This window comes from Scyliorhinus torazame, chromosome 21 (genome assembly GCF_047496885.1).
Source record: "Scyliorhinus torazame isolate Kashiwa2021f chromosome 21, sScyTor2.1, whole genome shotgun sequence".
Lineage (NCBI taxonomy): Eukaryota > Metazoa > Chordata > Chondrichthyes > Carcharhiniformes > Scyliorhinidae > Scyliorhinus > Scyliorhinus torazame.
This window is the reverse complement of record NC_092727.1, coordinates 123335092-123351716: the sequence shown is the minus strand read 5'-3', so window position 1 is coordinate 123351716 and position 16625 is coordinate 123335092. Positions and strand designations below refer to the sequence as shown.

Sequence of the window (16625 nt, the reverse complement as noted above, 5' to 3'; positions counted from 1 at the left end):
GAAATGCTGACGGCTGCAAACTGGGAGTCGTCTCTAGCTACCCTGTTGATTAATGGAGAATGTGCCAATAACTGGGTCAAGATACAGCTTTGCCAAAGAAAGCAAATTAACACAATGGAATTGTTTTTTCAAACAAGACACTTTCTTCGAAGAGATTGCCATGAGGCCCAACTTATCAAAAAGGCTTTAGAGATACAAAGCAACGAACCCGCAAAGTCTCCCTGTACAAAAGGTAGAGGAGCTTCTCCAAGACTAGAAATAATTTAATCCAATAGTTGGCAGCTTTCAATATGTTTGCTGGATGAGCTTGGTTATGATGGACAAAGAAAGGGAGGAAAAGAAAATACATGATTGAATGGTTTTTGCACATTAGGCGATCAGATGGAGTTCCTTACCTGCAGGAAAATGGGGTTGACTACAAAAGGGTAAGAAAATGGCAGAAAATGACGATGCAGGATATCCTATGGAAGATTAATCCAATTTGAGGGCCGGGATTTTTCGATCCCAGTGCGCCCCGCTACCACTGCAACGAGGTTGGAGAATGTGGTGCCCGGCCAAATCTCTCATTCACCAAAGTGGGACTGGAGAATCCCGCCAGAGTGAGCGGACGGAGAACCCCGCCTGAGATCTATAAAAGTAATTCAAGCCCTGACTCCCAAAATCATGCCCACTACCGGTAGGGCCCAAGTCAAGAGTGTCATAGAATTCCTTCCACTTGCACGGATGGTGTTGTGTTTGGTCCCTTGTACGCTATGATGAACTCACCAAACACTTTGATCTGTCCAAACCAAGTTCCTTTTATTGTGTCTCGTCCGATAGGATGGCAATCTGATACAGAGCACGTTGTCATGGAGTCTTGCTACTCCCCTGGATTACACCTTATTACCCTCTATCTCTTGTTCTCCAGGTGGCCAGATGAGCCTCTCTTTATATACAGGCCCCAGGTCACATGAACTTGGTCTTGAGACCTCATGGTGTGTCTGTACCCCCCCCCCCCCTTGCTGGTTGGAGGTCTCATACCATCCAACTATGATATGGCCCAGAGGCACATCACCACAGATGGGTGTAGCTCCAACACCGCCCTTCAGGACAAAGTTGCCATTTGATTGACATTACCGTTAAACATTCACCCCCTGCTCCATTGGCACACCCTGACTGCAATGTGTACCAACTGCATTGTGCATTGTAGTAACTCACCAAAACTGCGTTCACATCATCTCACAGACCCATGACATCTACCGCTTAGAAAGTCAAGGGAAGCAGGCAAGTGACAATAGTATGACCACAGGTTCCCCTTCCAGCCACACATCATCATGGATATATATTGCCTTTATTTCACTGTTGCTGTGTTAAAACCCAGGAACTACCTCCTAACAGGATCCATTTTTGTGCATAAGAACACAAGAACTAGGAGCAGGAGTAGACTATCTGGCCCCTCAAGACTGCTCCGCCATTCAATGAGATCATGGCTGATCTTTTGTGGACGCAGCTCCACTTTCTGGCCTGAACACCATAACCCTTAATCCCTTTATTCATCAAAAAACTATCTATCTTTATCTTAAAAACATCTAACGAAGGAGCCTCAACTGCTTCACTGGGCAAGGAATTCCATAGATTCACAATCCTTTGGGTGAAGAGGTTCCTCCTAAACTCAGTCCTAAATCTATTCCCCCTAATTTTGAGGCTATGCCCCCCCAGTTCTGCTTTCACCCGCCAGTGGAAACAACCTGCCCGCATCTATCCTATCTATTCCCTTCATAATTTTATATGTTTCTATAAGATCCCCCCTCATCCTTCTGAATTCCAACGAGTACAGTCCCAGTCTACTCAACCTCTCCTCGTCATCCAACCCCTTCAGCTCTGGGATTAACCTAGTGAATCTCCTCTGCACTCCCTCCAGTGCCAGTACGTCCTTTCTCAGGTAAAGCGATTAAACCCGAACACAATACTCCGGTTGTGGCCTCACTAACACCTTATACAATTGCAGCATAACCTCCCTAGTCTTAAACTCCATCCCTCTAGCAATGAAGGACAAAATTCCATTTGCCTTCAAGACATGCTTGTTAAGTGAATTGGACGTTCTGAATTCTCCCTCTGTGTACCCGAACAGGCGCCGGAGCGACCAGGGGCTTTTCACAGTAACTTCATTGCAGTGTTAATGTAAGCCTACTTGTGACACGAATAAAGATTATTATTATTGTCACTGGACTAGTAATGCAGGGAACCAGGGTAATGGTCTGGGGATGAATCCCACCAGAGCTGATGGTGGAATTTAAATTCAATAAAAATCTCAATGACCATGAAACCATTGTTGTAAACACCCACCTAGCTCACTAACGCCACCAGGAAGGCAACCTGCAGTCCTTACCCGATCTGGGCTATGTGACTCCAGACCCTCAGCCTCTGAAATGGCCGAGCAAACCCCTCAATTCAAGGACAATTAGAGATAGCCAATAAATGTGACACCCACATCCCACGAAAGGATGAATGGCAAAGAAATTTCTGAAGATAAATTTGAGAAGTTAAGACAGTTGTTCTTGGAGGCGAGAGGGCTGAAAGGAGATCTGATAGAGGTATTCTAGACAGAGTAGATAGGGAGAAATTGCTACCACTCATGAAAGGATTGAGTGTGAGAGGGCACAGATTTAAATTAATTGCAAAAGAAACCGAGGCGAGACATTCAGCAGCATACCCTTTTATTGAAGCAACAAAAAGTCCATTGCTGCGTGACTATTTCCAGGCTTTCTGGAAATCCAGATATACCACATCCATTGGCTCCCCGTTATCTACCGCACTGGTAATGTCCTCAAAAAATTCCACTAAATTAGTTAGGCACGACCTGCCCTTTATGAACCCATGCTGTCTCTGCCCAATGGGACAATTTCCATCCAGATGCCTCACTATTTCTTCCTTGATGATAGACCTTCCCTACTACCAAAGTTAAGCTCACTGGCCTATAATAACCCGCTTTCTGCCCACCTCCTTTTTTAAACAGTGGTGTCACGTTTGCTAATTTCCAATCCGCGGGGACCACCCGAGAGTCTAGTGAATTTTGGTAAATTATCACTAGTGCATTTGCAATTTTCCTAGCCGTCTCTTTTAGCACTCTGGGATGCATTCTATCAGAGCCAGGAGACTTGTCTACCTTTAGCCCCATTAGCTTGCCCATCACTATCTCCTTACTGATAACAATCATCTCAAGGTCCTCACCTGTCATAGCCTCATTTCTATCAGTCACTGGCATGTTATTTGTGTCCTATTGCATAACTCCCACTTACTTTGCCAGAGGTCACCATGGAAGGGATGATGAATATATCTGGGGTTACGCTGGAAAGCTCGATCCCTGAAATCCGTTTTCAGAGGGAATGGTCTGAGAAAAGACCTTTTAGTCCAGTTTATATCATCCTGCAGGTCACTAATGTTACTCCCCATTGAAGGATCAAGTTGTGTCAGACAGCTCTAGTTTGCTTACCTCAATTACCTCCAAAAAACTAGGGATTTAATGTTTGAGAAAGAATCTTCAAGCTGATCATTTTCATGGCTCATGAAGGTGTTTCCATTTGGAACCAATTCTCTGTTACATAACTGAGATGTGACAGCGTAGTGGCAAAAACAAAACACATGTTGCCTCCACTTGTCCACATGCAAATTTGCATCCATGCTCCACATTTAATTACTGCAACGTTCTCCTGCGTCCATCTAAACTTCAGCTTTTCCAAAATTCTTCTACACGTACTCTGTCCGTCACCAAATCCCCCTTGTGCATCACACCCATCCTGGTTCCCAATTCCCCACAGACTCAAATTTAAAATTCACATTAGCACCAATAGAAAACATCCTATCGGGCTGCATCACAGCCTGGTATGGCAACTGCTCGGCCCAGGACCGCAAGAAACTTCAGAGTCGTGAACACCGCCCAGTCCATCACACAAACCTGCCTCCCATCCACTGACTCTGTCTGCATCTCCCGCTGTCTTGGGGAAAGCGGGCAGCATAATCAAAGACCCCTCCCACCCGGCTTACTCACTCTTCCAACTTCTTCCATTGGGCAGGAGATACAAAAGTCTGAGAACACGCACAAACATCTCAAAAACAGCTTCTTCCCCACTGTTACCAGATTCCTAAACGAGCCTTTTATGGGCTAATCTGATTAACCTACACTCCTGTATGCTTCACCCGATGCCGGTGTCTATGTGACCTTTGTGTTGCCCTATTATGTATTTTCTTTTCATGTACTAAATGATCTGTTTGAGCTGCACGCAGAAAAATACTTTTCACTGTACTTTGGCACACGTGACAATAAAAAAATCCAATCTTTCTATTACTCTATCTCTGACCTCTGCAGCATTCCATCCGTCCTTCATCCCAGCATTGAGGGCCATGCCTTCACCTCCTAAACCCTTGCCTCACCACCTACCTCCCCAGCTTTAACAACCTCCTTAAAACCCACCTTTTTACTTTGGGATTTGGTAATGTCTCTTAACACCTTCCCTCTAAGGAGGGCGAGAACTGGAGTAGAACTTTCAGCCCGTCAAGTCTGACCCGCCATGAAAACGCAAGTATTTTCCTCTTCCTTTGGCTCGGTATTGCCACTTTTACCCTAAGCCTCGCAAGGTAACCCGGAACACTCATCCACATTAAAGATGAGACATAAATGCAACTTCCCACCTGGGCATAAAGCAATTGCATTAAAAAACTTTCTGCAGCCTCAGTGGAAGCGGCCATCAGTTAAACACTTCTTTGCTAAGCCTGAAGGATGACGTGTGTTGAGGCAATGCAAAAATCTGCCCATTGACAGGGAGTCAAATTGTCAATTTGTCGTCTTGGTTTAATTTGCTGTATTGATTTATTGAGCAGGTTCGAAAGGCAATTTACTTACCAGGAACATCTGGAGCCTTATGGTCTATCATGAAGGCGTCAGACAGCCCGACTTTGACAGGGTGCTGCGTAGAATTTATCTGAGTCACAGTTATTGGAACCTAAAAAACAGATTAAAGAAGAACATCGATATCCATCCGTAAATTCATCTCCATAAGCTGACAATGGAGTGAAATGTCCATTCTTTTCTCCCCCGCCGTTTTACACATGAGGCGATGAAGCTTTAAGGTTTTTTGTTTGTGCAGGCCAGATGCGGTCGAGAATGAGAAAAAGGCCTCAGTCACTCCAGGTAAATGAAAAAGCTTTGAATCAAGCACCTGGATCTCGACTTTGTCATCTTTAATTTACAGGACTTTTTCCTTTCAAGCTCTTGTGTGCATGTGTGCTTTGTGGGATGTAGGCTGTAGAATGGAACCACAGGCGGCAACTGGAATTCCAGGAGAAGGTTGTGTGTAGGGGTTGGACTGCCAAACAAAAGAACAAACGATTGGCAGAATATTGATGGAAGCTTCATTAAAATAAATCTCTATTTAACAAAGCAACTATTACAATGCCTGTGACCAAACTACAACTGAGGGGGGGGTGGGGGTGGGAGTGGGGGGTGGGGAGGGGGGTCACATGATGTGAGCGTGGGAGCAGTTGCGTTTTCACGAGCTGTGGCTCAGCTCATATTTTGATCCGTCTTTTCATCCTTGTACGTGTTTCTTTTTTGTCTTTTCCTGGCTCACATCGTTTACTCCATGCCCCGAAGTTGGTTGGTCCGTGTTTCTGCACGATAGAGTTGAGTTAGAAGGTTTAACTCCTCGCTTGCTTGTGGCGGCTGGAAGAATTGGGGTGGTGGCATCACCACTAACAGTTGATGCCGAGGTGCATGGAGATTTGCCCCCTCTCAATTTCACCTCCTCGATGTTTATTATTTCCAGTGAGAGGGTAGGAATAACTTTCCCCATCCCCGCCTGCCCCTTACATACTCACATCCTTGTAACTGAACACAATCCGCCCTTCTTGACACAACATGGCCTGGAAGGTAAAACTCCCGATATCCTCCCGGTCTGGCAGAAAAACATTATCCCACTGGACGACGAATGCAGTCCCTAAGGAATTCAGAGCGGAGCAGTGAGAATCAACACCGAGACATCATTTGTGCGCAAGACTAAAAATTTGCTTTTCTCAATCTCAAAAGTGAAAAGTTGAAATGAAAATCGCTTATTGTCACAAGTAAGCTTCAATGAAGTTACTGTGAAAAACCCCTAGTCGCCACTTTCCGGCACCTGTTTGGGGAGGCTGGTACATGAATTGAACCGTGCTGCTGGCCTGCCTTGGTCTGCTTTAAAAGCCAGCTATTTAGCCCAGTGTGCTAAGCCAGCCCCATGATAGCCAAGGTTGAGGAGTGCAATAGTGTAGTGGTTACATTGGGTGGCACAGTAGCACAGTGGTTAGCACTGTTGCTTCACAGCAGCAGGATCCCAGGTTCGATTCCTGGCTTGGGTCACTGTCTGTGTGGAGTCTGCACGTTCTCCCCGTGTCTGCGTGGGTTTCCTCCGGGTGCTCCGGTTTCTTCCAACAAGTCCCGAAAGATGTGGTGTTAGGTGAATTGGACATTCTGAATTCTCCCTCTGTCTACCCGAACAGGTGCTGTAGTGTGGCGACTTGGGGATTTTCACAATAACCTAATTGCAGTGTCAATGTAAGCCTACTTGTGACAATAAAGATTATTATTATATTATTACTGGATTGGCAATCCAGAGAACACAAGTTCAAATCCCATCGTCGCACTTTGAGAATTTGAATTCGGTTTGAAATAGACTAGAAATAAAAAGCCCTGTGATCAGTAAAAGTGACCATGAAGCTATTGGATTGTTCTAGAAAGATCTACTTGTCCTTTAAGGAAGGAAACCCACTGTCCTTACCCAGTTGGGCTAGTATGTAATTCCAATCGCACGCTAATGCTGATGACCCCTAATGTGGCTCAGCAAATCACACAGCTGAATCAAACCATGAGTGTGGTTCAAGAAATTGGCTCATCTCCAACACCTTCCTAGGACAAGTCAGGGTGGGTAATAAATGCTGGATTACCAACGATACCAGTGGAGTGAATTAAAATAAATGTCCTAGATGTACTCCAAAATGGTAGATGTCATGCAAACAGATAAACTTAGAAGAAACCTGGCACTCGGTAAGAAAAAGGAGTTGAGGATTAAGGTAGTATTCGGTAAGATGAATGGAGACAGAGCCCAAATTAATTGGTTGCAAGGAATAGTCGATTAACATTTTAATTCATTACTCATGGTTCTAACATCTCTACAAAAGATGATTTTGTTCTTTATGTATATTTATTCCGATGCAACCTTACGATTCCATAGCTGTCCAGTTACTTGTTGTGTTCTCGAGAACTGGACATTCTCTGCACCTTCAGATTGTTGAAGCTCTCCTTTTGTCGCTGTGAAATCCCTTAGCAGGACCAGCAGCCAATTCAAAACTGACATGAAGCTTAACATTTTATTTCAAAATTAGAATTCCATCCCACTGGTATTAGAATTCCAATCTAGTGCTAATTCCTATCGTTGTGCAATCCAAGTTATTATCAAGTTCAATTACAGAGACAGTAGCATTTGGGCAGAAGAAGTTTTATAACTCTTGAGCGTTTACAAGTCTATTAAAGAGAAAAATGTTCTCATTCCTAACAATTGATAGGGGCTGGTTTAGCACAGTGGGCTAAATCGCTGGCTTGTAATACAGGACAAGGTCAGCAGCGCGGGTTCAATTCCTGTACCAGCATCCCCGAACAGGTGCCGGAATGTGGCGACTAGGGGCTTTTCACAGTAACTTCATTGAAGCCTACTCGTGACAAGAAGCTATTATTATTATTATTATTAATTGTTACATGGTGGGATCACTGATGTAGAAATAAGGAGCATTGCTATGTTTAAAAGATCAGATGATCAATACAGATGCAAGCCTTTCAGTTCAATTTAGCTTATCCACCCACATAAATCTTCAATCCTCCATCACACCATCCAGTTGCGCCTTAGCTATTTATACTGCAGAGTGTGAGAAACTGCTCTGCTATTAAAAGCTCGACCCAGAGTAAGTGCACTGATCTGATTCTGAAATGAAGTGGAGTGAGACTTTCTCCTCGTGGCAGTCTTACTCTTCAGTGCTGTGTCAAGGTTAGACCCTGACTCCAGGAGTGGCTGCGTCCACACGGCTGGGATGGTGCAGCGATCTTGTGATCTCCATGTTTGGTGCTCGGAAGACACCAAAATTGTGGACACCATGATTTTGCATCAAATATGGATAGGCAATCACAGGCTGTGTGCGTAGATCAGTGAGAGAAGGTAACCAATATGGTGGCCATCAAAAATATTCACAATCAAGTTCAATTACTTACAAAGTAACAAGGCAGTAAGCAAAGATGATGCCATTTCCCCAATCCTTGCAGCCAATCATGGATTAAAATTGTCCCTTCATTCTTTGCTCCTGTCTGTCCCTCATATTCAAGGTTATTAACATAAGAATCTGGGAGCAGGAGTAGGCCATTCGGCCCTCTGAGCCTGCTCTGCCACTCAAACATATCATGGTCGATCAGCTACCTCTACTCCATTCTCATGAAGTCATTAGTATCTGGAAATCTATTGGTTTCTGTCTTGGACGTGCTCAATGATTGGGCTTCCTCAGCCCTCTAGCCCTCTAACAGTATGTGTTCAGCATAGGCGGCACGGTGGCACAATGATTAGCACTGCTGCCTCACGGCGCCGAGGACCGGGGTTCGATCCCGGCCCCGTGTCACTGTCCATGAGGTGTTTTGCACATTTTCCTCGTGTCTGCGTGGGTCTCACCCCCCACAACCCAAAGATGTGCAGGGCAGCTGGATTGACCACGCCAAATTGCCCCTTATTGGAAAGTTTTTTTAAAAACAAATGTTTTCAGCAGTGAACTCGCTGCCGAGGCCAGCTCCTCAGAGACCGGGCTGCCATTTTGAAATGGTGCCCTGATGAGGCGAGCTTGACTGTCCCCCACATCCCCCACTCATGGACAATGCTATTCCCTGGTAGCATGGGCATTAACTCACTACCCTCTCCACCAAGTGTGGACACCCTGCTATGGGGGAGCTGAGGGTCCACCCTTTTCAGGCCCCTCCTTCCCATTTCGGGCCCCCCATTCGCCCTCATCTTTAGCCCCCAAACATTTATGAGGTCCCATCATATCAGCCATGATCTCATTGAATGGCAGAGCAGATTAGATGGGCCAAGGGGCCTACTTCTGATCCTCTGGGCATGGTCTTCCGTGCCACCCACTCATCCAACTGGCCATTTTTTATGCGTGGGCGTATATTGTGCAGATTGGCAAGATGAAGGACACTAGCATTACGCCAAACCAGATCTTGTATTCCCTGCAATCAGCATGCACACAGTTTGTAGTTGGATGCTAAGAGGACATTTCCCCTTGTGAGAGACACCAGACCTCGGGAACAAAGTTGAAAAATAAAGGGTCTCCCTTTTGGGACGGAGAGCAGGAGAATACCTTTCTCTTAGAGGGGCATGAGTCCGTGGAACTGTCTTGCCCAGAGAATGGTAGAGGTAGATCGTTGAATATTTTTGAGGTAGAGCTGGATGGATTCTTGACTTACTAGAGAGACATAGAAGTTATTGGAGGCTGGTAGGAAAGTGGAGTTGAGGCCACAATCAGATCAGCCATGACCTTATTGATTGGCGGAGCAGGCTCGAGGAGCTAAATGGTCAACTCCTGCTCCTGGTTTGTATGTTCATATGGTCGTACGTTGGAGGGACCCTGGGTGGTGTGCCCACCACCTGCATGGGAAGGTTTGTAGACAGCCTTTGCTGGTAGCCTGCTGGCTGAGATCAGCAAACTCAACAAAGAATAGAGCCTGAACTCTGAATGTTCCGAGTCTTCGTCGCGTAGCTGGTCCCTGCCTTAACCAATTCAGAGACTTTGCCATTTATAATTAGCCCACGGATCTCAACACATGCTTTTAATATCTCACAGATGTAGAAGAGCAATTAGGCAAGAGCCTTAGGGATTACACAATTAAATAAAAAATGTTTTCTGAAAAGCTCCAGGATTGTGCAATTATTTCTACTGAAATCGATAGTACTCAAAAAGTGCCCCGCTCTTTCAAAAGAAAAGCATTTAAATGCACCACAATCATTTTTGTTTTATGGGGCTGGGGAAATGGTAGACTTTCTGAACACAGTCAAAGTGAGATTTAAAAAAAAAACTCGACCATGACTCGCTCTCCGACCCCATCAGTCGCGGTGATGTCATTGCGCTCTGCGCCAGGGAATGTGCTCCCTGTTTGTCCAACAAATAAAATGAGTCAGCCTCTGGTCCTCTTCAATGGTCTTTGCAGGTGGAACAAACTTGTTATGACAGGAGGCTCAGCAGGAGAGAAAATAAAATGTTCCTCAAGAAGTTTACTTAAAAAGATATTTTTGCCTTTTGAGATTTGTTCCAACTTTTGATGCTGATTTTGGTTAACAGTCACTGGTTTCTAGTTTGTCATAGTGATCCAGTGGGCGGGAATCAAAGTCATCTCGAGTCTTGGGCCGTTCCTACCTGTACTCAGGTTTGGCCACAGACCTTGGAGAGGTGCAGCAAACAATCTCCAGAATAATGTCGGGGTTTTCAAGCCTAATTTGTGAGCATAAGTCCGTAAACTTTCTTTGAATGTAGCAGATTGAGGCAGCGGTCTGATCAAGTGGTTAAAAAAGTTTGAAGGATTTGATAGGGTAGATATGTATTGACTATTTTCTCTGATGGGGGGGATCAAGAAGACAGGAGCCTGGTCTTCAAAGTAGAGTTTGGCTATTGGAGAAGTGAAATCGATAAGGCCGGTGCAAATCTGGAATCCACTCCTCCGGGTGGCTGTGGTGTGAGTACAATTGGAGCTTTAAGATTGAGATCAATGGAACTTTGTTGGATGAGGTGTCAAGGGGCATGGAGCAAATGTAGGAACATAGAGGTGAAGTTCAGATAAGTCATGATGGGATTGAATGGTAGAACACGCTTGAGAGACCGAATGGCCTATGCTCTAATGTTCATGAGATTACCTTATAATGAAATTATCTCCCATGTTTTTATCATTTGGGAAGACCAAGATGAGGAATCTAATTAATAGTTGAGCACTTTCTTAATTTCCTTTCCTCCATCTGTCCATGAAAGGTCCCAACAAGCAAAATCCTAAAATATGTAACAGTTGCCAATTGGAGTAGCACATTATGGGATATACGCAATCATTGGAGGCAAGAAGTTTAAATATATGAAGGGTAATTATAGTTCAGCTTGCACTTTGGTATGGGGCATTGCCCATAGGGGTCTGTATCAGGAATCATTTGGATCATGCATCAGAATTCCCTATGTGCGTTCCCAGTGGGTTATGTTCCTTGTCCAGATTTCTGAGTATTCTGACTGTGTTGAAATGAATGGCCACCAGCTGTTGCAGTGATCCTGACCACATAGGGCTGGATTCTCCGTATCCCAGCTGCGTGTTTCATGGCCCTGTGCTGTTCGCTGGCGGCGAGATTCTACCTTCCCACCACTTATCAGTGGGATTTCCCGTTGTAACCAGTCCACGCCCCCGGGAACCCGCTGGAGGGGCTGTGCTTCCAGCGGGAAAATTGAATCCCGACCACCGGAGAATTCCGGCCATGGTGTGGGACTGGAGTCAAATATGGGAATGGTAGAGACGGTTGCCTTCTCTAAAGGAGGTTGTGGTGATATGCATCACTGTAAATACACAAGGGGCTAATGTAAATACACGAAGACTAGATAGAAACTAGAGGGAGCACCGGAGACATGACACACAGACATTCAACCAATAGGTCAGTAAGATAGGACACGACCAATGGGCATTCACGATACACACAGAGGTGACACTACCACAGGAGGGCATTACACCAACCCATATAAAAGGACACCGTACACATGATCTTCCCCTTTCCAGTGGAGACTCTCAGTAAGTACAGGACACAGGGTTGATTGAACATCACACCCACCACGTGGATTGTAGCAGACTGGTTAGTCAGTCTGAGTAGCTATAGCAGGATTAACAGTAGCGTCGAATCCAAGTAAGAGAATTGTTAATAGTTTAAGAAACGCGTTAAAGCTATCTCCAAGTGTGAACCTTCCTTTGTCAGAGTGCACATCAAGGAAGCAGCTTATGCTACGTCAAGGGAATAACAAAACAGAGATTTGTCAACAAGTTGGTTATTTTAATAGTGCCAGCCATCAAACGAGCTGCTTTATTGAACTGGATTTCACAACCTGCCATAATGAAGGTTGAACTCATAACCTTTGGGTTGTTGGTCCAGAACAACTATTGAGTTACTGCACTCCTTGGGCGTCATTCTCCGACCCCCCACCGGGTCGGAGAATGGCCGTTGGCCGCCATGAATCCCGCCCTGCCCCCGCCGAAGTCTCCGCTCCCGGAGATTGGGCGGGGGCAGGAATCGGGCCGCGCTGGTTGGCGGGACCCCCCGCTGGATTCTCCGGCCCGGATGGGCCGAAGTCCCGCCCAGGAATTGCCTGTCCCGCCGACGTAAATCAAACCTGGTATTTACCGCCGGGACCAGGCGGCGTGGGCGGGCTCCGGGGTCCTGGGGGGGGGGGGGGGGCGCGGGGCGATCTGGCCCCGGGGGGTGCCCCCACGGTGGCCTGGCCCGCGATCGGGGCCCACCGATCCGCGGGCGGGCCTGTGCCGTGGGGGCACTCTTTCCCTTCCGCCTCCGCCACGGCCTCCACCATGGCGGAGGCGGAAGAGGCTCTCCCCACTGCGCATGCGTGGGAAACTGACAGCGGCCGCTGATGCTCCCGCGCATGCGCTGGTAAACTGACAGCGGCCGCTGACGCTCCCGCGCATGCGCCGCATTTCCGCGCCAGCTGGCGGGGAAACAAACGCCATTTCCGCCAGCTGGCGGGGCGGAAATCCCTCCGGCGTCGGCCTAGCCCCTCAATGTTGGGGCTAGGCCGCCAAAGATGCGGAGCCTTCCGCACCTTTGGGCCGGCACGATGCCCGTCTGATTGGCGCCGGCTTTGGCGCCAGTCGGCGGACATCCCGCCGTTGGGGGAGAATTTCGCCCCATGTCCGTCATCCTTTTTTCACTCATTCACACTTTCCAGTCATGCCATAGTAGCAAAGATTGGCTGAATTTCCCTTCTCCTCCTTCACTTCTCAGCAAGAAGTGTTGATGGTTAGGCAGAGCACCCACTCAGCATTATTTGAAGTTAACTGGTGTGTAGCAAGGAACAAATCTGGGATCTTGTGGATCCATTTAGCTCTGCATCACACTTACCATACGGGAACATTTTTCCCCCCCCAATTGTATTCCCAGACTTTTGTTGGCAAACATTTTCATTCAGCCTGCTCTGACAGCCATTCCATTTTGAGCGTGAATGCTGACTGAATCTTGAAACTTCAGCAGGGATCGAACCGTCTGTCCCAGAGCTCCATAGTTCATTTCACTCTGGAAATACCATTCGGGATTTGATTAAAAAGGGGGACGCTCGTCAGCACCAAGCTTGAGGGAGCATCACAGCCAAAACAGCAGTACATCCTCTTTGGTGCGCTTAGGCCCAATGGGTGAAGGGATAAGATTCAAAATGCTAAATTTGCTGAAAAGTTTTATTTTGTTTCAATAGGATGGCAGGAGTCCGGTAAACCGCACATCGGCAAATGTTTCTTTGCCCTTAAATCTCTCTCCAGTCATGTCTGAAGTGCAGTAAGCAGTAAAATCTCAAGCAGTTGTTTGTGCCAGAAGTATGAACAGAACAGGGAGATGACTGCGGGGTGAGTGAGATATAAAACAGTGTGTTCTTCAGCCACCTATCTGACACTTTCAGCAGTACAGACACACCGGAGTTTTACTGGGTGTAATGTTCCAACCACAGACACGGTTCAGACAGGACAGCTATCGACAGCCACAAAGTTGGCCATTAGCAAATTCCTATTTATAACTCTGCTTTTGTCATGTTTACGACTGAAAAAGAAAAATGTTTGCAAATGTCAAAACTACAGGCTTAATGGCTTCGAAAGGAATCACTCGAAATTGATGCTCCCTCAATCTGTGCACTCACTCAGATTTCCTTCCATGTTCTTGTGATCACCCCAGGTCCTGTGTCTCTATCTCAATGTCCTATCCCTCTATCCCAATCCTGTACATCTATCCCACTGCTCTCCATATATAATTCCCTTCCCAGTTCCTCTCCTATCCCAGTGTTCGCCCCAGTCCTGTCCCTCTTCTCAATGCCTTCCACAACTCCGCCGTTCCACTAAATTCCCTTCTTGTTCTTTTGCCTTTTGAACCCTCTGTATTCCAGCCCAGTGTAGATTTGCGCAGTGTGCCAGGGATCTGCACCGGTCACGTTTTATCACTGGGCTGTTTTATCATGGTCGGCACCGGCTTGGAGGTTCCGGTGCTGTACTTTTCTTTGTTCTTTGTGATGGCTTTCCGGATGGTGAGCTAACTCCAGTTTCACTCTCCACAGATGCTACCGAGCCTTCTAGTCGAGCATTCTCCCATTTTACTTCGGAATTCTTGCTCCGATCACTGTCCAGCTGTTTGCTGGAAGGTGAGGAAATCGGCTGAACCCGGCCTGGGTATAATATTCTGCGGGATGACATTCACTCTCCAGACTGAAGTGGTATTAGAGTGCGCCTGGAAACCCCTGGCTCTGTGCCCCAAGCGAGGGGCCAGGGAAAGACAGAACAAAGCAAATTTAATGTACGGACCGATCTGCAGCCCTTAAGTTATCCTCATCCCGTACTGACCAAAGTGATAGAAAAGGACATTACCATTGTCGAAATATCGGATGGTGGAATTCCTGGAGTAACTGGGATCAAAGTTGGCCATTAGTGGGGCAATGTACTGAGTAGCAGTCAGCATACGATGGATGACCTCTCCGGTGAATATAAAACCTGAAATAAAGAAAAAAGGAGAGAAATTAGCCTTCATAATATCTGATGTATTCGGAGTCTTTCCTTTGGGGGGAGTCCTTTTTGCTCATGGGGGTGAGGGGTGACAACAATGTGATGTCGGACATCACCTCACCTTCACTCAGTATCAATGTCTACGTTCCAAAGGTGTTATAACCCGCACGGTCTTACGGGGTGGGAATGATTAACGACCACATGGGCCTTGCAGAATATGAGCTCCCCCGATATATAGGGGTGGGGGACTTCTAACAATGTCTGACTTTGAATAAACAGCAAGGCCGCGACTAATGAAGACCCAGGAGGGAGCTCCTGGAGCTGTATAGAACAGTAGCTGTAAAATGAAGTAAGCTACTGTTTCTGCAAGCGCGGTGGGGATAAGCAGTTCGTGTCTGGGACCTGATATATTATTGGGCTGGATTCTCCGATTTTGAGGCTATGTCCGGAGCATGTGTCTCGTATTACGACCCAAAAGGTCGACGGCGCCCCCACACCGATGCTCTGCCCGGTGGGGGGGCTAGCAGCCACGCCACACAAAATCCCCGTCTTTGCCTGCAGATACGGATGGCAGATCTGTGGCCGCGCATGCGCACAGTGACGACCCGCAGCGTTCGCGCTGTACAACAGGGCGCCGACCGCATGCGGACCCGGCCTGCCAGATAGTGCCCCCCCTTGCCACCCGCGGACCACCCCGCCACCAGCCTCCCCAGCCCATTATCTTTGCTGACTATAGGCGGGATTCTCCGGTCGTGCCGTGCCCTGGCGGCGAGACGCTCTCTTCCCACCGCTTGCCAATGGGGTTTCCCATTGAAGCCGCCCCATGCCACCGGGAAACCGGGAGATGCCGGCGGTAAGCGGGCTGGGGAGGTAATACAGCTGGCCATGGGGAATGCATGCAGCCAGGAGGTGAAGCAGCATCAAAGACAACGGGTAAGTGGGGATGGGCAACAGAGTCACAAGTAACTGGTGAATGAACTGCTGTTCCTAATCATTTATGTTGGGCCGAATGGCCTCCTTCAGCACTGTACAGATTCTCTGATTCTATGATATCGCCTTAATATTGCTGAGAAAATAGCCATGTTGCTGAAGCTTTTTATCTTCCACTCATCATGATAAACACAAGATCAAACGGTCACAACAGTTTGTGCCAGAGGAGAAAAGGGTGCTGACTGATTGGAAAGTCAACTCTTATTGGCTGAGGCATCTATTGTTAGGCTGGGATTTTCTGATACCCCGGGGTGGGGTTTCCCGCAGCGAATTTCCCGCCAAAGTCTACATGCTTTTGCACGGCTTGCCTGCGCCGCCGCTGGGGATCCCGCTGCAGGGAGTTGACTTCAGCAGGATCGGGAGATTCCCCCCCACCCCCCCCACCCCCAGCACAAAGAGCGGGGTTTTCCTGCCCTTAGATGTGATTCCATGATTGGGCAATATTTGCCGAACAATCCTGAGTGCGCCAATAGCTACACTAACAACCAATTTAAGATAATCAGTCAAGCTCATCACATGGCTGATTTGTGCTTGCCGAAAGCAGCACATTCATACCCAGGGACCCATTTCCTGCAAACAAAAGGAATATTTCAAGTCTTCCCCCTTTTTTTAAATTACCCGGAAGCCTGGGTCGGCCTTAGTTCCCCGTTGCCTTCTCCATGGCAGGACCGTGGTCAATCAGAGTCGACGTGCCAACCAAGTCAAGACAATAAGCTTCAGCAACGTGGGGCGGGATTCTCCCTTACCCGGCGGGGCGGGGGGTTCCGGCGTAATGGAGTGGCGGGAACCACTCCGGCGTCAGGCCGCCCCA

At 47.3% G+C, this 16625-nt stretch overlaps 1 protein-coding gene and 1 long non-coding RNA gene across 3 annotated transcripts in view; one reads left to right on the top strand and one right to left on the bottom strand.

Annotated features, from left to right (window-relative positions):
- LOC140398602 (plexin domain-containing protein 1-like) overlaps nucleotides 1-16625 on the bottom strand; it is a 266471-nt gene that overhangs the window by 140127 nt on the left and 109719 nt on the right. Inside the window, exons 5-7 of the mRNA XM_072487442.1 lie at nucleotides 14690-14812; nucleotides 5854-5972; nucleotides 4880-4979 (exon numbers count right to left, since the gene is read on the bottom strand). Coding sequence (XP_072343543.1) covers nucleotides 4880-4979; nucleotides 5854-5972; nucleotides 14690-14812 — 342 coding nt within the window. The remainder of the gene's footprint in view (nucleotides 1-4879; nucleotides 4980-5853; nucleotides 5973-14689; nucleotides 14813-16625) is intronic.
- Nucleotides 1-16625, top strand: part of LOC140398603 (uncharacterized) — a 220733-nt gene that overhangs the window by 183136 nt on the left and 20972 nt on the right. The gene's annotated exons all lie outside the window — the stretch shown is intronic.